Source organism: Dendropsophus ebraccatus, chromosome 13 (assembly GCF_027789765.1).
Source record: "Dendropsophus ebraccatus isolate aDenEbr1 chromosome 13, aDenEbr1.pat, whole genome shotgun sequence".
NCBI lineage: Eukaryota > Metazoa > Chordata > Amphibia > Anura > Hylidae > Dendropsophus > Dendropsophus ebraccatus.
Genome location: NC_091466.1, coordinates 2,694,570 through 2,715,682, shown reverse-complemented (window position 1 = coordinate 2,715,682; position 21,113 = coordinate 2,694,570). Strand labels below are relative to the sequence as shown.

Genomic DNA, 21,113 nt, shown 5'->3' with positions numbered 1-21,113 from the left:
CTGCACACAGGCTATATACCATATGCTGCACACAGGCTATATAGATATATATATATATATATATATATATATATATATATATATATCATACACTGCACACAGGCTGTATATCATACACTGCACACAGGCTGTATATCATACACTGCACACAGGCTGTATGTCATACACTGCACACAGGCTGTATGTCATACACTGCACACAGGCTGTATATCATACACTGCACACAGGCTGTATGTCATACACTGCACACAGGCTATATACAGTACCATACACTGCACACAGGCTACATGTCATATGCTGCACACATGCTAACACTGCACACAGGCTGTATGTCATACACTGCACACAGGCTATATACAGTACCATACACTGCACACAGGCTATATATATCATACACTGCACACAGGCTACATGTCATATGCTGCTCAAAGGCACATATATATATATCCCTGCTCTGACATATGCCCCCACAGTATATACCCCTGCTCTGATATATGCCCCCATAGTTTATGCCCCATGCTCTGATATATGCCCCTATAGTATATACCCCTGCTCTGATATATGCCCCCTGCTCTGATATATGCCCCCATAGTATATGCCCCCTGCTCTGATATATGCCCCCATAGTATATGCCCCCTGCTCTGATATATGCCCCTATAGTATATATACCTGCTCTGATGTGCCAATACAAAACAAAGCCTCATACTCACCTGATCTGGGCAGATGACAGGTCTTCTCTCCTCTGGCTCTTTTCTGTTCCTTCAGCCTGAAAGCCACTGTGACAGATCCTCCAGCATGCTTCATGATGTCACATGCCCCTAAGTGAGGGGGAGGGGCGAGGGGGTAGTGAGGACCTCGGCAGGAGACAGGTGCCTGGAAGCTTGACAGGAAGAATCCATTCAAAGAGCCACCAGGGGAGAGTTTGAGCCTGCCAGGAGGCTCTCTCCACGCTCCCTGACATCCTTCTGGCTTCTCCCTGCTCACTGCAGCCGCAGCTGAGGCTACTAAAGCCGTTTCTGCATTGACAGGCCGCTCAGCCAATCCCTGCTTACACAGGATTAACCGTACACCTCCCTCCCTCCCTGGACAGCATGCAGTGTGGCCAGTGCTGTGTCCAGGTAAAGTTTCCACATGCTTTTTGCGCGTGGGACTGGCTCCAAGACACCACTTCCGGGTTTGGGCTGGTTGAGGCCCCCTAGTGGTGGAGGCCCCTAGGCATGTGCCCCTGGTGCCCTCCCTTTAATCCGGCCCTGGGTGTAGCTGTGGCGGGATGTGAGGTGTAGCTGTGGCGGGATGTGAGGTGTAGCTGTGGCGGGATGTGAGGTGTACATGTGGCGGGATGTGAGGTGTAGCTGTGGCTGGATGTGAGGTGTAGATGTGAGGTGTAGCTGTGGCGGGATGTGAGGTGTAGATGTGAGGTGTAGCTGTGGCGGGATGTGAGGTGTAGCTGTGGCGGGATGTGAGGTGTAGATGTGAGGTGTACATGTGGCGGGATGTGAGGTGTAGATGTGAGGTGTAGCTGTGGCGGGATGTGAGGTGTAGATGTAAGGTGTACATGTGGCGGGATGTGAGGTGTAGATGTGAGGTGTAGCTGTGGCGGGATGTGAGGTGTAGCTGTGGCGAGATGTGAGGTGTAGCTGTGGCGGGATGTGAGGTGTAGATGTGAGGTGTAGCTGTGGCGGGATGTGAGGTGTAGATGTGAGGTGTAGCTGTGGCGGTATGTGAGGTGTAGATGTGAGGTGTAGCTGTGGTGGGATGTGAGGTGTAGCTGTGGCGGTATGTGAGGTGTAGATGTGGCGGGATGTGAGGTGTAGATGTGAGGTGTAGCTGTGTTGGGATGTGAGGTGTAGCTGTGTTGGGATGTGAGGTGTAGCTGTGGCGGTATGTGAGGTGTAGCTGTGGCGGGATGTGAGGTGTAGATGTGAGGTGTAGCTGTGGCGGGATGTGAGGTGTAGATGTGAGGTGTAGCTGTGGTGGGATGTGAGGTGTAGCTGTGGCGGTATTTGAGGTGTAGATGTGAGGTGTAGCTGTGGTGGGATGTGAGGTCGGGATGTGAGGTGTAGCTGTGGCGGGATGTGAGGTGTAGATGTGAGGTGTAGCTGTGGCGGGATGTGAGGTGTAGATGTGAGGTGTAGCTGTGGCGGGATGTGAGGTGTAGATGTGGCGGGATGTGAGGTGTAGATGTGAGGTGTAGATGTGGCGGGATGTGAGGTGTAGCTGTGACGGGATGTGAGGTGTAGCTGTGAGGTGTAGCTGTGGCGGGATGTGAGGTGTAGATGTGGCGGGATGTGAGGTGTAGATGTGAGGTGTAGATGTGGCGGGATGTGAGGTGTAGATGTGAGGTGTAGATGTGGCGGGATGTGAGGTTTAGATGTGAGGTGTAGATGTGGCGGGATGTGAGGTGTAGATGTGAGGTGTAGCTGTGGCGGGATGTGAGGTGTAGATGTGGCGGGATGTGAGGTGTAGATGTGGCGGGATGTGAGGTGTAGCTGTGGCGGGATGTGAGGTGTACATGTGGCGGGATGTGAGGTGTAGCTGTGGCGGGATGTGAGGTGTAGCTGTGGCGGGATGTGAGGTGTAGCTGTGGCGGGATGTGAGGTGTAGCTGTGGCGGGATGTGAGGTGTAGATGTGAGGTGTAGCTGTGGCGGGATGTGAGGTGTAGATGTGGCAGGATGTGAGGTGTAGATGTGGCGGGATGTGAGGTGTAGATGTGGCAGGATGTGAGGTGTAGATGTGAGGTGTACATGTGGCGGGATGTGAGGTGTAGCTGTGGCGGGATGTGAGGTGTAGATGTGAGGTGTAGCTGTGGCGGGATGTGAGGTGTAGATGTGAGGTGTAGCTGTGGCGGGATGTGAGGTGTAGCTGTGGCGGGATGTGAGGTGTAGATGTGAGGTGTAGCTGTGGCGGGATGTGAGGTGTAGCTGTGGCGGGATGTGAGGTGTAGCTGTGGCGGGATGTGAGGTGTAGCTGTGGCGGGATGTGAGGTGTACATGTGGCGGGATGTGAGGTGTAGCTGTGGCGGGATGTGAGGTGTAGCTGTGGTGGATATTATGTTTAAATGAGACTGCTCTAGTAACAATCTTCCAGCAGCGCAGTTCCAGTCCTGGATCGCCATCCTGAGCTCGGCCCTGGGTCCAGGACCTTCCGGTTACAGCTCTTGTCACGTTGTAGGCAGTGTGTAGTGATTTGGAGGATCAAAGTCTAATTGTGTTATCTTGCAGGTGATCGCTATTTTGTTATAAACGTCATGTGACATTGTGCACCGTGCCACACGTATATAGAGCGACGTGATCTCACACACGGCCACCACAATATCTAGCACATAGGGTGACACACAGAATGTGGGGAGGAGAGAGAATGGTGTACAGGAGGAAGAGGGTGTACAGGGGGAGAAGGGTGTACAGAAGGGGAGTACAGGAGGAAGAGGGTGTACAGAAGGGGAGTACAGGAGGAAGAGGGTGTACAGAAGGGGAGTACAGGAGGAAGAGGGTATACAGAAAGGGAGTACAGAAGGAAGAGGGTGTACAGAAGGGGAGTACAGGAGGAAGAGGGTGTACAGGGGGAGAAGGGTGTGCAGGAGGGGTCTACAGGAGGGAGAGGGTGTACAGAAGGGGAGTACAGGAGGAAGAGGGTGTACAGAAGGGGAGTACAGGAGGAAGAGGGTGTACAGAAGGGGAGTACAGGAGGAAGAGGGTGTACAGAAGGGGAGTACAGGAGGAAGAGGGTATACAGAAGGGGAGTACAGGAGGAAGAGGGTGTACAGAAGGGGAGTACAGGAGGAAGAGGGTGTACAGAAGGGGAGTACAGGAGGAAGAGGGTGTACAGAAGGGGAGTACAGGAGGAAGAGGGTATACAGAAGGGGAGTACAGGAGGAAGAGGGTGTACAGAAGGGGAGTACAGGAGGAAGAGGGTGTACAGAAGGGGAGTACAGGAGGAAGAGGGTGTACAGAAGGGGAGTACAGGAGGAAGAGGGTATACAGAAAAGGAGTACAGAAGGAAGAGGGTGTACAGAAGGGGAGTACAGAAGGAAGAGGGTGTACAGAAGGGGAGTACAGGAGGAAGAGGGTGTACAGAAGGGGAGTACAGGAGGAAGAGGGTGTACAGGGGGGAGTACAGGAGGAAGAGGGTGTACAGGGGGAGAAGGGTGTGCAGGAGGGGTCTACAGGAGGGAGAGGGTGTACAGAAGGGGAGTACAGGAGGAAGAGGGTGTACAGAAGGGGAGTACAGGAGGAAGAGGGTGTACAGAAGGGGAGTACAGGAGGAAGAGGGTGTACAGAAGGGGAGTACAGGAGGAAGAGGGTATACAGAAGGGGAGTACAGAAGGAAGAGGGTGTACAGAAGGGGAGTACAGAAGGAAGAGGGTGTACAGAAGGGGAGTACAGGAGGAAGAGGGTGTACAGGGGGGAGTACAGGAGGAAGAGGGTGTACAGGGGGAGAAGGGTGTGCAGGAGGGGTCTACAGGAGGGAGAGGGTGTACAGAAGGGGAGTACAGGAGGAAGAGGGTGTACAGAAGGGGAGTACAGGAGGAAGAGGGTGTACAGAAGGGGAGTACAGAAGGAAGAGGGTGTACAGAAGGGGAGTATAGGAGGAAGAGGGTGTACAGAAGGGGAGTACAGGAGGAAGAGGGTGTACAGAAGGGGAGTACAGAAGGAAGAGGGTGTACAGAAGGGGAGTACAGAAGGAAGAGGGTGTACAGAAGGGGAGTACAGGAGGAAGAGGGTGTACAGGGGGGAGCACAGGAGGAAGAGGGTGTACAGAAGGGGAGTACAGGGGTGCATGGGGGAGTATAGGAGGAGAGTACAAGGAAAGAGGGTGTACAGGGGGGAGCACAGGAGGGAGAGGGGTGTACAGGAGTGTAGTATAGGGAAGAGGGTGTACAGGGGGGAGCACAGGAGGGAGAGGGGTGTACAGGGGGGAGCACAGGAGGGAGAGGGTGTACAGAAGGGGAGTACAGGGGTGCATGGGGGAGTATAGGAGGAGAGTACAAGGAAAGAGGGTGTACAGGGGGGAGCACAGGAGGGAGAGGAGTGTAGTATAGGGAAGAGGGTGTACAGGGGGGAGCACAGGAGGGAGAGGGTGTACAGGGGGGAGCACAGGAGGGAGAGGGTGTACAGGGGGGAGCACAGGAGGGAGAGGGTGTACAGAAGGGGAGTACAGGGGTGCATGGGGGAGTATAGGAGGAGAGTACAAGGGAAGAGGGTGTACAGGGGGAGCACAGGAGGGAGATGGTGTACAGGGGGAGCACAGGAGGGAGAGGGTGTACAGGGGGAGCACAGGAGTGTAGTATAGGGAAGGAACAGAGGTGTATAACAGGGTGGGCGCTTCCATCGGGTGACCCAGGGTCTCTTCTATGCGAAATGGGCCTATGGAACATTCAGAAACCTTGGTGGCTGGGACGGGGCACTTTATTCCCAGCATAGTGGTCAGGTGCCACACGTGGAGTGCACGGAGTTTAGTATTCGCTCCCCCCTTCCCTTTATGGATGAGGTGGTTAGGGGCACAGCACCCCCTGTGAATGAGGTGGTTAGGGGTTAGGTGTGTGGGGTGGATCTTGGGCTTTCGGGCTGTGTGTGTGGGGCAGATAATGAGCTTTCGGGCTGTGTGTGGGGCGGATCTTGGGCTTTCGGGCTGTGTGTGGGGCAGATAATGAGCTTTCAGGCTGTGTGTGTGGGGCGGATCTTGGGCTTTCGGGCTGTGTGTGGGGCGGATGTTGGGCTTTCGGGCTGTGTGTGTGGGGCAGATAATGAGCTTTCGGGCTGTGTGTGTGGGGCGGATCTTGGGCTTTCGGGCTGTGTGTGGGGCGGAGCTTGGGCTTTCGGGCTGTGTGTGGGGCGGATCTTGGGCTTTCGGGCTGTGTGTGGGGCGGATCTTGGGCTTTCGGGCTGTGTGTGGGGCTGATCTTGGACTTTCGGGCTGTGTGTGGGGCGGATCTTGGACTTTCGGGCTGTGTGTGGGGCTGATCTTGGGCTTTCGGGCTGTGTATGAGAAGACTCAATTGTTGGGTTTAGTATGTTATATATTCATTTTTAAAAGTTAGTATATTGTAATTATTATATGTCTCGTTCAGTTATAGGTTATTTGTGAATATCGTTTTGTTTAGTTGGTGTTGGTTTGTGTATAGGTAAATGGGTGGTCTATGTGGTGTGGGGATGGACCGGTGGTTTATGTTATGGTTTCATTTGGTTTTGTTAAATTTGCTAAATTTTAATAAAAGAAATACAGGGGGAGAGGGGTGTACAGGAGGGGAGTAACAGGGGGAGAGGGGTGTACAGGAGGGTGAGGGGTGAACAGGAGGGGAGTAACAGGGGGAGAGGGGTGAACAGGGGTGTACAGGAGGGGAGTAACAGGGGGAGAGGGGTGTACAGGAGGGTGAGGGGTGAACAGGAGGGGAGTAACAGGGGGAGAGGGGTGAACAGGGGTGTACAGGAGGGGAGTAACAGGGGGAGAGGGGTGTACAGGGGGAGAGGGGTGTACAGGAGGGGAGTAACAGGGGGAGAGGGGTGTACAGGAGGGGAGTAACAGGGGGAGAGGGGTGTACAGGAGGGGAGTAACAGGGGGAGAGTAACAGGGGGAGAGGGGTGTACAGGAGGCGAGTACAGGGGGAGAGGGGTGTACAGGGGGGAGAGTGGTGTACAGGAGGGTGAGGGGTGTACAGGAGGGGAGTACAGGGGGGAGAGGGGTGTACAGGAGGGGAGTACAGGGGGGAGAGGGGTGTACAGGAGGGGAGTAACAGGGGGAGAGGGGTGTACAGGAGGGGAGTACAGGGGGGAGAGGGGTGTACAGGAGGGGAGTAACGGGGAGAGGGGTGAACAGGAGGGGAGTAACGGGGAGAGGGGTGAACAGGGGGAGAGGGGTGTACAGGAGGGGAGTACAGGGGGGAGAGGGGTGTACAGGAGGGGAGTACAGGGGGGAGAGGGGTGTACAGGAGGGGAATACAGGGGGAGAGGGGTGTACAGGAGGGGAGTAACAGGGGGAAAGGGGTGTACAGGAGGGGAGTACAGGGGAGAGGGGTGAACAGGAGGGGAGTGACAGAGGGAGAGGGGTGTACAGGGGGGGAGAGGGGTGTACAGGAGGAGAGGGGTGTACAGGGGGAGAGGGGTGTACAGGAGGGGAGTACAGGGGGAGAGGGGTGTACAGGAGGGTGAGGGGTGAACAGGAGGGGAGTAACAGGGGGAGAGGGGTGTACAGGGGGGAGAGGGGTGTACAGGAGGGGAGTACAGGGGGGAGAAGGGTGTACAGGAGGGGAGTACAGGGGGGAGAGGGGTGTACAGGAGGGGAGTACAGGAGGGGAGAGGGGTGTACAGGGGGGAGAGGGGTGTACAGGAGGGGAGAGGGGTGTACAGGGGGGGAGAGGGGTGTACAGGGGGGGAGTACAGGGGGGGAGAGGGGTGTACAGGGGGGGGGAGGGGTGTACAGGAGGGGAGTACAGGGGGGAGAGGGGTGTACAAGGGGGAGTACAGGGGGAGAGGGGTGTACAGGAGGGGAGAGGGGTGTACAGGAGGGGAGAGGGGTGTACAGGAGGGGAGTACAGGGGGGAGAGGGGTGTACAGGAGGGGAGTACAGGGGGGAGAGGGGTGTACAAGGGGGAGAGGGGTGTACAGGAGGGGAGTACAGGGGGAGAGGGGTGTACAGGGGGGAGAGGGGTGTACAGGAGGGGAGTACAGGGGGAGAGGGGTGTACAGGATAAGCTTGATGAGGGAGAGTTATCAAACATGGTGTAAAGTTAAGTGTCTCAGTCGCCCCCGGCAACCAATCAGATTCCACCTTTCATTTTCCAAGAGTCTGTGAGGTATGAAAGGTGGAATCTGATTGGTTGCCGGGGGCGACTGAGACACTTCACTTTACACCATGTTTGATAACTCTTCCCCCAGTGTTTTTAGCAGTGGGCTGATAATAAACCAGCATGAAAGCCCTGAACGAGGGGCAGCCAGGTGGAAAGGTCACTGTGTACTCTGCCAAACCAGCCGCTCATACTGTGTAGTGTATATAGGATGAGATTTACATAGAGAAGCAGGTCCCAGCAGCACAGAGGATGTCAGGAGAGGAGGGAGCCGATCTTATAGGAGAGGACACAGCAGCACAGAGGATGTCAGGAGAGGAGGGGGCTGATCTTATAGGAGAGGACACAGCAGCACAGAGGATGTCAGGAGAGGAGGGGGCTGATCTTATAGGGGAGGACACAGCAGCACAGAGGATGTCAGGAGAGGAGGGGGCTGATCTATAGGGGAGGTCACAGCAGCACAGAGGATGTCAGGAGAGGAGGGGGCTGATCTTATAGGGGAGGACACAGCAGCACAGAGGATGTCAGGAGAGGAGGGGGCTGATCTTATAGGGGAGGACACAGCAGCACAGAGGATGTCAGGAGAGGAGGGGGCTGATACTATAGGAGAGGACACAGCAGCACAGAGGATGTCAGGAGAGGAGGGGGCTGATCTTATAGGAGAGGTCACAGCAGCACAGAGGATGTCAGGAGAGGAGGGGGCTGATCTTATAGGGGAGGACACAGCAGCACAGAGGATGTCAGGAGAGGAGGGGGCTGATACTATAGGAGAGGACACAGCAGCACAGAGGATGTCAGGAGAGGAGGGGGCTGATCTTATAGGAGAGGTCACAGCAGCACAGAGGATGTCAGGAGAAGAGGGGCTGATTTTATAGGAGAGGACACAGCAGCACAGAGGATGTCAGGAGAAGAGGGGCTGATTTTATAGGAGAGGTCCCAGCAGCACAGAGGATGTCAGGAGAGGAGGGGCTGATTTTATAGGAGAGGACACAGCAGCACAGAGGATGTCAGGAGAGGGGGGCTTATCCTATAGAAGAGGTCCCAGCAGCACAGAGGATGTCAGGAGAGGAGGGGGCTGATCCTATAGGAGAGGACACAGCAGCACAGAGGATGTCAGGAGAGGAGGGGGCTGATCTTATAGGGGAGGACACAGCAGCACAGATGATGTCAGGAGAGGAGGGGGCTGATCTTATAGAGGAGGACACAGCAGCACAGAGGATGTCAGGAGAGGAGGGGGCTGATCTTATAGGGGAGGACACAGCAGCACAGAGGATGTCAGGAGAGGAGGGGGCTGATCTTATAGGAGAAGGGAAGTACAGGGACTTACTGGGACTTGGTCATCCTTTCCTCCGCACCAGCACCTACACACTTTAGGTCATCCTTCCCCTCTCTGACAGTCTGGGTGGGTCAGGACACAAGAGCCCAAGAGAGCCATCACAGCCCAGCAGGTCACCAACTATTTTGGGAACAGTACAAACCGGCCATATATAAAGCAGGTACCAACATCTCACCTGTGTGCTGGGATAACGATTCCACCATCCCTGGTCCAGTAGTATACTGTACATAAGCAGTAGCAGACCACAACAGGATGAGAGGTACGTGGAGCAGGAGTGAGGTTCTCATGGTGTAATTGGTGGCTTTGTGCCCTCTGGTGGCTGCTCCGGTCAGTACCGCGTACAGATCTGTATATATGAGGTGGACGAGATGTTGCAGGTTGTGTAGTTGTGACAGGAGGAATAATGGATGGCTATAGGGGAAGGAGACATTGTAAATGGTGAATAACTCAGCAGTGATGGCGCCCTCTGGGGGCAACACTGGATCAGGACACATCAGGAGACCCAGACTGTCCCCAGCGGCTGTAAGGCAGTGTCACTGTACTGGATTTTAACAAGATAAATTGTGTAAAGTGCGCCCCTCCAGTGTGAGCGTGCATTTAGTGAGTGCAGGGAGCGGGGCCTCCTATAAGAAGAAGCAGGCAGTGACCGCATCATCTCCTGGGCCTGGACTCCACTCACTATCAAAGAACGTCCAGGAGATGTGACCACAACAGACCCTGCCTACAGGCCCCGCCCCAGAGCAGGCGCCCCCTGCAGGCCCCGCCCCAGAGCAGGCGCCCCCTACAGGCCCCGCCCCAGAGCAGGCACCCCCTACAGGCCCCGCCCCAGAGCAGGCACCCCCTACAGGCCCCGCCCCAGAGCAGGCACCCCCTACAGGCCCCGCCCCAGAACAGGCTCCCCCTACAGGCCCACTTCAGACTGCTAGGCTAATCCAGACCTCAAGATTAGACTGCTAGTTCCTACTCAGGTAAGTAACAATAGTAGCCGAGTATATTTGATTGTGAACATTGCACTACATCCAGCATGTATCAAGGTGTACCCTCTTCCTCAGGGATCAATAATACAACTTTACTCCAGACATCACTTAAAACAGACAAGGCTGCCAGGCTAATCCCGGGCCCCGACCAGGCTGCCAGGCTAATCCCGGGCCCCGACCAGACCATGTAAATATTGAGATCCCAGACGAATAAATAAATACAGACCCCAGAGGAGACCCCCGCCCCTGCTGGCTGTATGGCCCATCAGCTCTGCTCCGCAGACTCAGGACCTGTTCACATTGCAGCATTGACTTACCAAGTGTGCTCTGAACAAGGCCGATGAGCAGACAACCCCCCCCGACTCACAAAACACACAGAAATTTTGTTCTTTTATTCATTTTCTAGGTTAACAGCATTATATGAAAATCACAGCCGATGCCGTTCATAAAAAGGTCAGTCTGATATTTATTCTCTGAAAAGTGTCTGTGCATTGCATAGGTGGAGATGTGCCTTCATAGAAGACAACGGGGACCACTGAAATCTATTTACAGCTCATCGGGAAGGGGGGACCATGTATACATCACCGCCAGGACTGTATACATACAATATAGATAGATATGTATATACAACGCCATTCTGTCCACCAGCATGCTGCTCAGGACGGGATCTGTACATGCTGCTTCCCTTCTACTCCACTTCATGTCCAAGATTTTCCGGGGTCTCGTGTCGTCAAGCAGTGGATGCCCCCAACATGATGATGGTTGGGCAGGGGGTGTCTGGGGGAATTTAGTGCAATTTTCTTCTCACAAATGTGACTATTAGAAGAGCGGTGGAAAGCAGTCACCTCTCGTGTAGCCCTGACTAGACGACGATTAGCTAGGTCTGCTACATCTCTCCTATGGGAATGTACATCTCTAGACCTGAAGCCAGATAATAGGGGGTCCTAATCCAGAAGAAGCAGACACATGGAGCAGCGTCTATTATGGATGGTCTGGTACTACACCTCCCCCCAACCTGACAGAGAAAATGAGGTTTTTGCACTTGCAGTCCCATCATCCATTGCATTGGGTTGTTTGATATAAGATGGACTATGGGGGGAGCAGTACACAATTGGCACCAGAAAGTAGTAGAGCAAACATTTGGTACGTAAGGGATTCTGCTACTGTGCACAAATGCACACGGGCCTAGGAAATCCATGACGGTAACTTGAGTGAGATGCGATACAGAAAAGAATCATGTACTGGGGGGAACACATGTCCAGGCTCATGACAAATGGAGTAAAACAACTGGGGGTGGTAAGGCTGACTAGCACAAAGGTCTGTTGTCACCCCAAGGTCCTGCACTCGTAGTGCGTTCTGTCCTCGCAGGAACCTAGCGGGTGTAGGCACTCAAGTAATAACAGCCAGTGGTTATGGCTGCCATGTCTACATTGGGGCTGGAGCAGTCTCGGCACCTTCACAAGGTCTTTCCGGCAGTTACGTGGTCCACTTTGGCCCCAGTTCACTGATATTGATGAAATCACTTGACCGCGACCTCAACAGTGTCCACCGATGTCTCGGTTATGTTTTTTAGTGCCACAGGCTGAGTCGTCGTAATATAGTTAAAAAAGAGCAACATAGAGGACACTGATCCTCCCTCTGTCCACGACCCAACCTGCGCAGTCCTTACTGAGTTCTTACCGTGGAAATCCTTCTTGCGTTAGTTTCTAGCTCCGAGATCTTCGGTCCTAACACAAGAAAACTAAGAGGCCAAGAGCGTCATGAGAAGTAGAGATACTGCAACAGTCAAATGTAAGTGTTCCCGCTTTGGGCTGGTACCACTAATGCTTTTCTCCAACTTGGGGATCTCTGGATTGAAATTACCTGAAAGAGAAAAGGTGAACAGGTTGCCACAAAAGTCCTCAGACAGTCCATATGTTGGGGGGTGTAGTGAGAACATAACTGAGGTGAGAAGATGGCGGCAGGGCATACAGCGAGGATCTCACACGCTCCAAAACAATGCGACAAATCGATACCAATGTGCTTGTCCAGGGGATGAGCGCGGCCAGAGAGAAGGTCTATGGTGGAGGAAAGAGCGAGGCTGGTGTGGAGTTCTATGAAGGCGGAAAGAACAAGGTAAGAGAGGAGGTCTATGGAGGAGGAAAGAATGAGGATGGAGAGGTGGTCTATGGAGGAGGAAAGAATGAGGTCGGAGAGGTGGTCTATGGAGAAAGAAAAAAATGAGGTTGGAGAGGTGGTCTATGGAGAAGGAAAGAATGAGGATGGAGAGGTGGTCTATGGAGAAGGAAAGAATGAGGATGGAGAGGTGGTGTACGGAGGAGGAAAGAGTGAGGATGGAGAGGTGGTGTACGGAGGAGGAAAGAATGAGGATGGAGAGGTGGTCTATAGAGAAGGAAAGAATGAGGTCGGAGAGGTGGTCTATGGAGAAGGAAAGAATGAGGATGGAGAGGTGGTCTATGGAGAAGGAAAGAATGAGGATGGAGAGGTGGTGTACGGAGGAGGAAAGAATGAGGATGGAGAGGTAGTCTATGGAGGAGGAAAGAATGAGGATGGAGAGGTGGTCTATGGAGGAGGAAAGAATGAGGATGGAGAGGTGGTCTATAGAGAAGGAAAGAATGAGGATCGAGAGGTGGTCTATGGAGGAGGAAAGAATGAGGTCGGAAAGGTGGTCTATGGAGGAGGAAAGAATGAGGTCGGAGAGGTGGTCTATGGAGGAGGAAAGAATGAGGATGGAGAGGTGGTCTATGGAGAAGGAAAGAATGAGGATGGAGAGGTGGTCTATGGAGGAGGAAAGAGTGAGGTCGGAGAGGTGGTGTACGGAGGAAGAAAGAGTGAGGTAGGAGAGGAGGTCTATAGAGGAAGTAAGCGAGGCTGGAGAGGTCTATAGAGGAGAAAAGAGCAAGGCTGGATAAAAGATCTACTGATCATTGTCTGGCAGGAACCGCTCACTAATATTTAGGTCACACTAAATATGGCAGCCACCGGGAGGATCCTCACCCAACATGTTATTTACTCAGGAGTGGGGAGACAGGGAGACTTGGTCTCCAAGAGAACCTGCTGCTTCTAGTAAAGTCTAAGAACAAGAAAGCTCCAAGTCGCCCTGTGGAGCTGTCCCGCTGGCCGTATTAGACATGATGAGAAGGAACTGGAGGAGCTGGCAGGGAGCAGGAGCCGCCTGTGTAGGGTCTGGCTGGCTGCAAGCTCAGGAAGGAGAAGACGGGGCCAGGAACAATCCTTGTCTCAGCTCCAAACGCAGCAATGCAGCCTGAGTCTTCGTAACGGCCGCAGTCACTAATCCTATCTACTTGGCTGTGATCCTTCTGTGATCTGAAGAATCTGAGACATCCCCCTCTCTTGGGCAGCTCAGCATTACCGACCAGGTGCAGGCCACCCCACAGGGGGCGCTCCAGGCACACAGGTACCACATCACACAGCAGACATCGTTGCTATTTCCTGAAGATCCAGCAGATGGAGACAGAGCGCTGGAGATGTCACACTCACCTAGATCCTCGATCTTCACTTCGGGTCCTATCGTGAACTGGGGCAACGTGGGCGCGTTCTTTTCTCCTGAATGTGCCGCTGTGGAGGAAGGACAATAGCATCACTACGTGCCTGTACTGCCATGATATAATGAGACCCCCCCATCCTGGACCATGCACTTACTGGTGGCACAGCACACGTATACCTTCATCTTCAGACAGGACCGCCGGTGGTTGTGGGTTGGCGTTGCTGGGTGGGGAAAAAAAAAAAAAAAAAGGATGGTGTCAATGTAAATTGTGGGAGACAGGCACCTGAGGGTTCTGCGTCTCAACAACCTTCTATTCTCCCTGCCCACCGCTCGTTTTAGCCCCAGGCCTGGATAAGCTGCAGACAGAAGTGGAGCCATGGTCCCGCAGGATCTCTACATGGCACTATATGTAGTGTAACGATTATTTTGCGGTCGTTACATGATCGTTTAAAACGTGCGCCGGTGTGATCATGACCATACGACACACCTACTTTTTTAAAAATCTTTAACGACTTTTTTTTCGACATGCTTAACCCCTTAAGGACAGAGCCAATTTCGATTTTTGCGTTTTAGTTTTTTCCTCCTTGTGCTTAAAAGGCCATAGCACTTGCATTTTTCCACCTAGAGACCCACATGAGCCCTTATTTTTTGCGTCACTAATTGTACTTTGCAATGACGGCTGAATTTTTGCATAAATTACACTGCGAAACCAGAAAAAAATTCAAAGTGTGGTGAAATTGAAAAAAAAAATTGTTTATTTGGGGGAAATGTGTTTTTACGCCATTCGCCCTGGGGTAAAACTGACTTGTTATATATGTTCCTCAAGTCATTTCGATTAAAACGATATGTAACATGTATAACTTATATTGTATCTGATGGCCTGTAAAAAATTCAAACCATTGTTAACAAATATACGTCCCTTACAATCGCTCCATTCCCCGGCTTATAGCACTTTTATCCTTTGGTCTATGGGGCTGTGCGAGGTGTCATTTTTTGCGCCATGATGTGTTCTTTCTATCGGTACCTTGATTGCGCATATACGACTTTTTTATCGCTTTTTATTACAATTTTTCTGGATTTGATGCGACCAAAAATGCGCAATTTTGCACTTTGGGATTTTTTGCGCTGACGCAGTTTACCGGGTGGGATCAGGAACGTGATAAATTAATAGTTCGGGCGATTACGCACGCGGCGATAGCAAACATGTTTATTTATTTATTTACTTTTATTTATAACCTGGGAAAAGGGGGTGATTCAGACTTTTATTAGGGGAGGGGGCTTTTTACTATTAACAACACTTTTTTTTTTACTTTAACACTTATACTAGAAGCCCCCCTGGGGTTAGGGTTATTCCCCCCTGGGGTTAGGGTTATTCCCCCTGGGGTTAGGGTTATTCTCCCTGGGGTTAGGGTTATTCCCCCCTGGGGTTAGGGTTATTCCCCCCTGGGGTTAGGGTTATTCCCCCCTGGGGTTAGGGTTATTCCCCCCTGGGGTTAGGGTTATTCCCCCCTGGGGTTAGGGTTATTCCCCCCTGGGGTTAGGGTTATTCCCCCCTGGGGTTAGGGTTATTCCCCCCTGGGGTTAGGGTTATTCCCCCCTGGGGTTAGGGTTATTCCCCCCTGGGGTTAGGGTTATTCCCCCCTGGGGTTAGGGTTATTCCCCCCTGGGGTTAGGGTTATTCCCCCCTGGGGTTAGGGTTATTCCCCCCTGGGGTTAGGGTTATTCCCCCCTGGGGTTAGGGTTATTCCCCCCTGGGGTTAGGGTTATTCCCCCCTGGGGTTAGGGTTATCCCCCCTGGGGTTAGGGTTATTCCTCCTGGGTGACTTCTAGTATAAGTGCTTTGATCTCTCATAGAGATCTCTGCAGCATAGATATGCTGCAGAGATCCATGAGATAGGCACTCGTTTTCGGCTGCTGCAGCCGGAAGTAAACGAGTGCCGAGGCGGGGACGGCGCCATCTTGGAGCGGTCCCCGGCCGGCTTCAGAAACGGAGATCGCTCCTCCGGGATAACATCCCGGGGGACGATCTCCACCACTAGACACCAGGGAACGGCTGAATCCGGTAATCGGATGCAGCTGTCATGTTTGACAGCTGCATCTGATTACTGTATTAGCGGGCAGGGCGATCGGACCGTGCCCGCTAATACCTACGGTCCCGGGCTACACGCGGCACCCGGGACCGCCGCGGTTCAGAGCGGGGTCGCCACGCGGCCCCGCTCTGAACGTCCTTACCGGCATCAGGGCGTAAATATACGGCCGATGTCGTTAAGGGGTTAAAAACAATTTTGAACGACAGTATAACTATTTCACCCTTGTCGTTCGCTCGTTTCCAACCACGAAGCGATTATCGTTAACGAGCGGACGTTGGAGCGAGTTTATGAGCGATAATCGTTCCGTGGAATAGGGCCTTTAGGATAGATGTGTGTGTATCCCAGGCATGTGGGTCATTCCCCACTAGGGGGCAGCGTGCACCGGCCTTACTGAATACATCAGGCCTGACAAGGTTTCCTCTACTAGGACACTCATACAGGCCACCACCTCTCACACATACAGGGATGCCCCCCCACACTCACCCATACAGGGACACCCCCCTCACACATACATGGCCCCCCTCCCTCGCACACCCATACAGAAATGCCGCCCCCAAAGCCCCCCCTCCCCCATACAGCCCCTTTGCTCACACATACAGGGACACCCCCAAAGCACACCCATACAAGGGATGCCGCCAACCCTCCCCACACCCATACGGCCACCACCTATCACACATACAGGGATCCCCTCCCTCACACACCCATACAGCGATGCCCCCCCTCGCACACCCATACAGCGATGCCCCCCCTCGCACACCCATACAGGGATCCCCCCCCCTCACACACCCATACAGGGATCCCCCCCCACACACACCCATACAGGGATCCCCCCCCCCTCACACACCCATACAGGGATCACACACCCATACAGCGATGCCCCCCCTCGCACACCCATACAGGGATCCCCCCCCCTCACACACCCATACAGGGATCCCCCCCCCCCCCACACACCCATACAGGGATCCCCCCCCCCTCACACACCCATACAGGGATCACACACCCATACAGCGATGCCCCCCCCTCACACACCCATACAGGGATCCCCCCCCCCTCACACACCCATACAGGGATCCCCCCCCCCTCACACACCCATACAGGGATCCCACCCCCCTCACACACCCATACAGGGATCCCACCCCCCTCACACACCCATACAGGGATCCCCCCCCCTCACACACCCATACAGGGATCCCCCCCCCCTCACACACCCATACAGCGATGCCCCCCCTCACACACCCATACAGGGATCCCCCCCCCCCCACACCCATACAGCGATGCCCCCCCTCGCACACCCATGCAGGGATGCCCCCCCTCACACACCCATACAGGGATCCCCCCCCTCACACACCCATACAGGGATCCCCCCCCTCACACACCCATGCAGCGATGCCCCCCCTCGCACACCCATACAGCGATGCCCCCCCTCACACACCCATACAGCGATGCCCCCCCTCACACACCCATACAGGGATCCCCCCCCCTCACACACCCATACAGCGATGCCCCCCCCTCACACACCCATGCAGGGATGCCCCCCCTCGCACACCCATACAGCGATGCCCCCCCTCGCACACCCATACAGCGATGCTTGCCTCCCAGATGTGTGATACTCACAGATATAATAGTACTCCTGTCCCGCATGGAACTCGTATCCCAAGGAGAAGGCGCTGTATCTCTGGAACTTCTCGGAGAACTTGATGGGACTGTGCGGGGAGTGAGGCCGGTTACATTCCCAGCGCTTGAAGCCCTGACTGATGTCACAGGTGCGGTAGCCCTCGTAATTCACCATGTACAGGATATATTGCTCCATCCTGTGCTCGGCCATGGTCTCATTGTAATGTGGACAGTAAATGTCTAAGTAGTCGTTCACATTCACTTGGACTGTGTAACCATCTCGCCGTAAACTGGAAGACAAGAAGACAAGAGTCCTCAGTAAGACGTACAGTGTATCAACCCCCCCACCCCAACATCTCCCGCCATTCCCCAGTATATAGTAACAAAGGCCAAGGAAAAGCCTGGGATTGGCCGTCCTCGGTCACCAGTCAATACATCGCACGCTCGGCTGAACAGTAATTTGTTTTTTTCTTTTTAATCTCTGCTCTCAAGGCTGAGAATTCATTAGGAAATATCGAGCCGGCCAAAAGCTCTTAGTAATGTGAATGCTTCCCCGTAACATACACCCACGGCGAGCCCGGCCACGAGGGCCGAAACATGCCGAATACAAAGCATCATACAGAACCAAGGAAAGAGGGCAACGGGATTATATAGAGCCCGGCCACAAGGGCCGAAACATGCCGAATACAAAGCAGCAGCATCATACAGAACCAAGGCACAGAGGGCAAGGGGATAATATAGAGCCCGGCCACGAGGGCCGAAACATGCCGAATACAAAGCATCATACAGAACCAAGGAAAGAGGGCAACGGGATTATATAGAGCCCGGCCACGAGGGCCGAAACATGCCGAATACAAAGCAGCATCATACACAACCAAGGCACATAGGGCAAGGGGATTATATAGAGCCCGGCCACGAGGGCCGAAACATGCCGAATACAAAGCAGCATCATACAGAACCAAGGCACAGAGGGCAACAGGATTATATAGAGCCCGGCCACGAGGGCCGAAACATGCCGAATACAAAGCAGCATCATACAGAACCAAGGCACAGAGGGCAACAGGATTATATAGAGCCCGGCCACGAGGGCCGAAACATGCCGAATACAAAGCAGCATCATACACAACCAAGGCACATAGGGCAAGGGGATTATATAGAGCCCGGCCACGAGGGCCGAAACATGCCGAATACAAAGCAGCATCATACAGAACCAAGGAAAGAGGGCAACGGGATTATATAGAGCCCGGCCACGAGGGCCAAAACATGCCGAATACAAAGCATCATAGAGAACCAAAGAAAGAGGGCAACGGGATTATATAGAGCCCGGCCACAAGGGCCGAAACATGCCGAATACAAAGCAGCAGCATCATACACAACCAAGGCACAGAGGGCAACGGGATTATATAGAGCCTGGCCACGAGGGCCGAAACATGCCGAGAACAAAGCAGCATCATACACAACCAAGGCACAGAGGGCAACAGGATTATATAGAGCCTGGCCACGAGGGCCGAAACATGCTGAATACAAAGCATCATAGAGAACCAAGGCACAGAGGGCAACAGGATTATATAGAGCCCGGCCACGAGGGCCGAAACATGCCGAATACAAAGCATGCTACACAGAAAGCAGTGCTATTATACAGAGCCAGGAAACATGCTACACAGAAAGCAATGCTATTATACAGAGTCAGTGCACCGGGACATGTTACACAGGAAGCAGTGCTATTATACAGAGCCAGGGGGCCGAGACACATGCTACACAGAAAGCAGTGCTATTATACAGAGCCAGGACACATGCTACACAGAAAGCAGTGCTATTATACAGAGCTGGGACACATGCTACACAGAAAGCAATGCTATTTTACAGAGCCGGGTGGGCCGGGACACATGCTACACAGAAAGCAGTGCTATTATACAGAGCTGGGACACATGCTACACAGAAAGCAGTGCTATTATACAGAGCTGGGACACATGCTACACAGAAAGCAGTGCTATTATACAGAGCCGGGGGCCGAGACACATGCTACACAGAAGGCAGTGCTATTATACAGAGCAGGGGGGCCGAGACACAGCAATGCTTTCTGTGTAGCATGTCCTGACTCTGTATAATAGCACTGCTTTCTGTGTAGCATGTCCTGACTCTGTATAATAGCACTGCTTTCTGTGTAGCATGTGTCTCGCCCCCGCTCTGTATAATAGCACTGCTTTCTGTGTAGCATGTCTCTCGTCCCCCCCCCCCGCTCTGTATAATAGCACTGCTTTCTTTGTAGCATGTGTCTCGCCCCCCGCCCCCGCTCTGTATAATAGCACTGCTTTCTGTGTAGCATGTGTCCCGGCTCTGTATAATAGCACTGCTTTCTGTGTAGCATGTGTCCCGGCTCTGTATAATAGCTCTGCTTTCTGTGTAGCATGTGTCCCGGCTCTGTATAATAGCACTGCTTTCTGTGTAGCATGTCCCGGCTCTGTATAATAGCACTGCTTTCTGTGTAGCATGTCCCGGCTCTGTATAATAGCACTGCCTTCTGTAGCATATTATACAGAGCTGGGACATGCTACACAGAAAGCAGTGCTATTATACAGAGTCGGGACATGCTACACAGATAGCAGTGCTATTATACAGAGCGGGGGGGGGGGGGGGGGGGGGGGGGGCGCGAGGCACATGTGCTATTATACAGAGCCGGGACACATGCTACACAGAAAGCAGTGCTATTATACAGAGCTGGGAAACATGCTACACAGAAAGCAGTGCTATTATACAGAGCCGGGGCATGCTATACAGAAAGCAGTGCTATTATACAGAGCTGGGTGGGCCGGGACACATGCTACACAGAAAGCAGTGCTATTATACAGAGCGGGGGGGGGGGCGCGAGACACATGCTACACAGAAAGCAGTGCTACTATACAGAGCCGGGGCATGCTATACAGAAAGCAGTGCTATTATACAGAGCCAGGGCACCGGGACATGCTACACAGAAAGCAATGCTATTATACAGAGCTGGGAGGCCGGGACACATGCTACACAGAAAGCAATGCTATTATACAGAGCTGGGACACATACTACACAGAAAGCAGTGCTATTATACAGAGCTGGGACACATGCTACACAGAAAGCAATGCTATTATACAGAGCTGGGACACATACTACACAGAAAGCAATGCTATTATACAGAGCCGGGACACATGCTACACAGAAAGCAGTGCTATTATACAGAGTCGGGACACATGCTACACAGAAAGCAGTGCTATTATACAGAGCTGGGACACATGCTACACAGAAAGCAGTGCTATTATACAGAGCTGGGACACATGCTACACAGAAAGCAGTGCTATTATACAGAGCCGGGACACATGCTACACAGAAAGCAGTGCAATTATACAGAGCTGGGACACATGCTACACAGAAAGCAGTGCTATTATACAGAGCTGGGACACATGCTACACAGATAGCAGTGCTATTATACAGAGCCGAAACACCAATGCAATGCAAAGGAACAAGATTACAAAGAGATGGTGCATCAAGAACTGAAACGCCGGCACTGTATGTCACAGGCGTGGGGCGGTCAGCGGTATTATGTAGCACAGTTGTGTCCTTGAGATGGATGACATAAGTGCTGCCATATGGGAGGATGGAGGTCACATGTCACCGGCCACACGTCTTCCCTACAGGCACCACGGTCACAAGGCCAGACTGCCACCGGCACAGCTGCCAGCAGTCAGGTCAAAGCCAGCGCTGTGATGACTGCCTGACTGCCCACCCACCCGTCCACACAACAAGTGACAGCTTCCTAAGGGGGAGGAGCAGAAAGAT

The 21,113-nt window shown here is 53.2% G+C and overlaps 1 protein-coding gene across 1 annotated transcript in view; it reads right to left on the bottom strand.

Moving 5' to 3' along the window:
• Positions 1 to 10,485: 10,485 nt before the first annotated feature.
• The window catches only part of EFNA3 (ephrin A3), a 60,010-nt gene continuing 49,382 nt past the window's right edge, over positions 10,486 to 21,113 (bottom strand). The window contains exons 2-5 of the mRNA XM_069949777.1: positions 17,307 to 17,596; positions 13,758 to 13,823; positions 13,596 to 13,673; positions 10,486 to 11,957 (exon numbers count right to left, since the gene is read on the bottom strand). Coding sequence (XP_069805878.1) covers positions 11,836 to 11,957; positions 13,596 to 13,673; positions 13,758 to 13,823; positions 17,307 to 17,596 — 556 coding nt within the window. The 3' untranslated portion in view covers positions 10,486 to 11,835. The remainder of the gene's footprint in view (positions 11,958 to 13,595; positions 13,674 to 13,757; positions 13,824 to 17,306; positions 17,597 to 21,113) is intronic.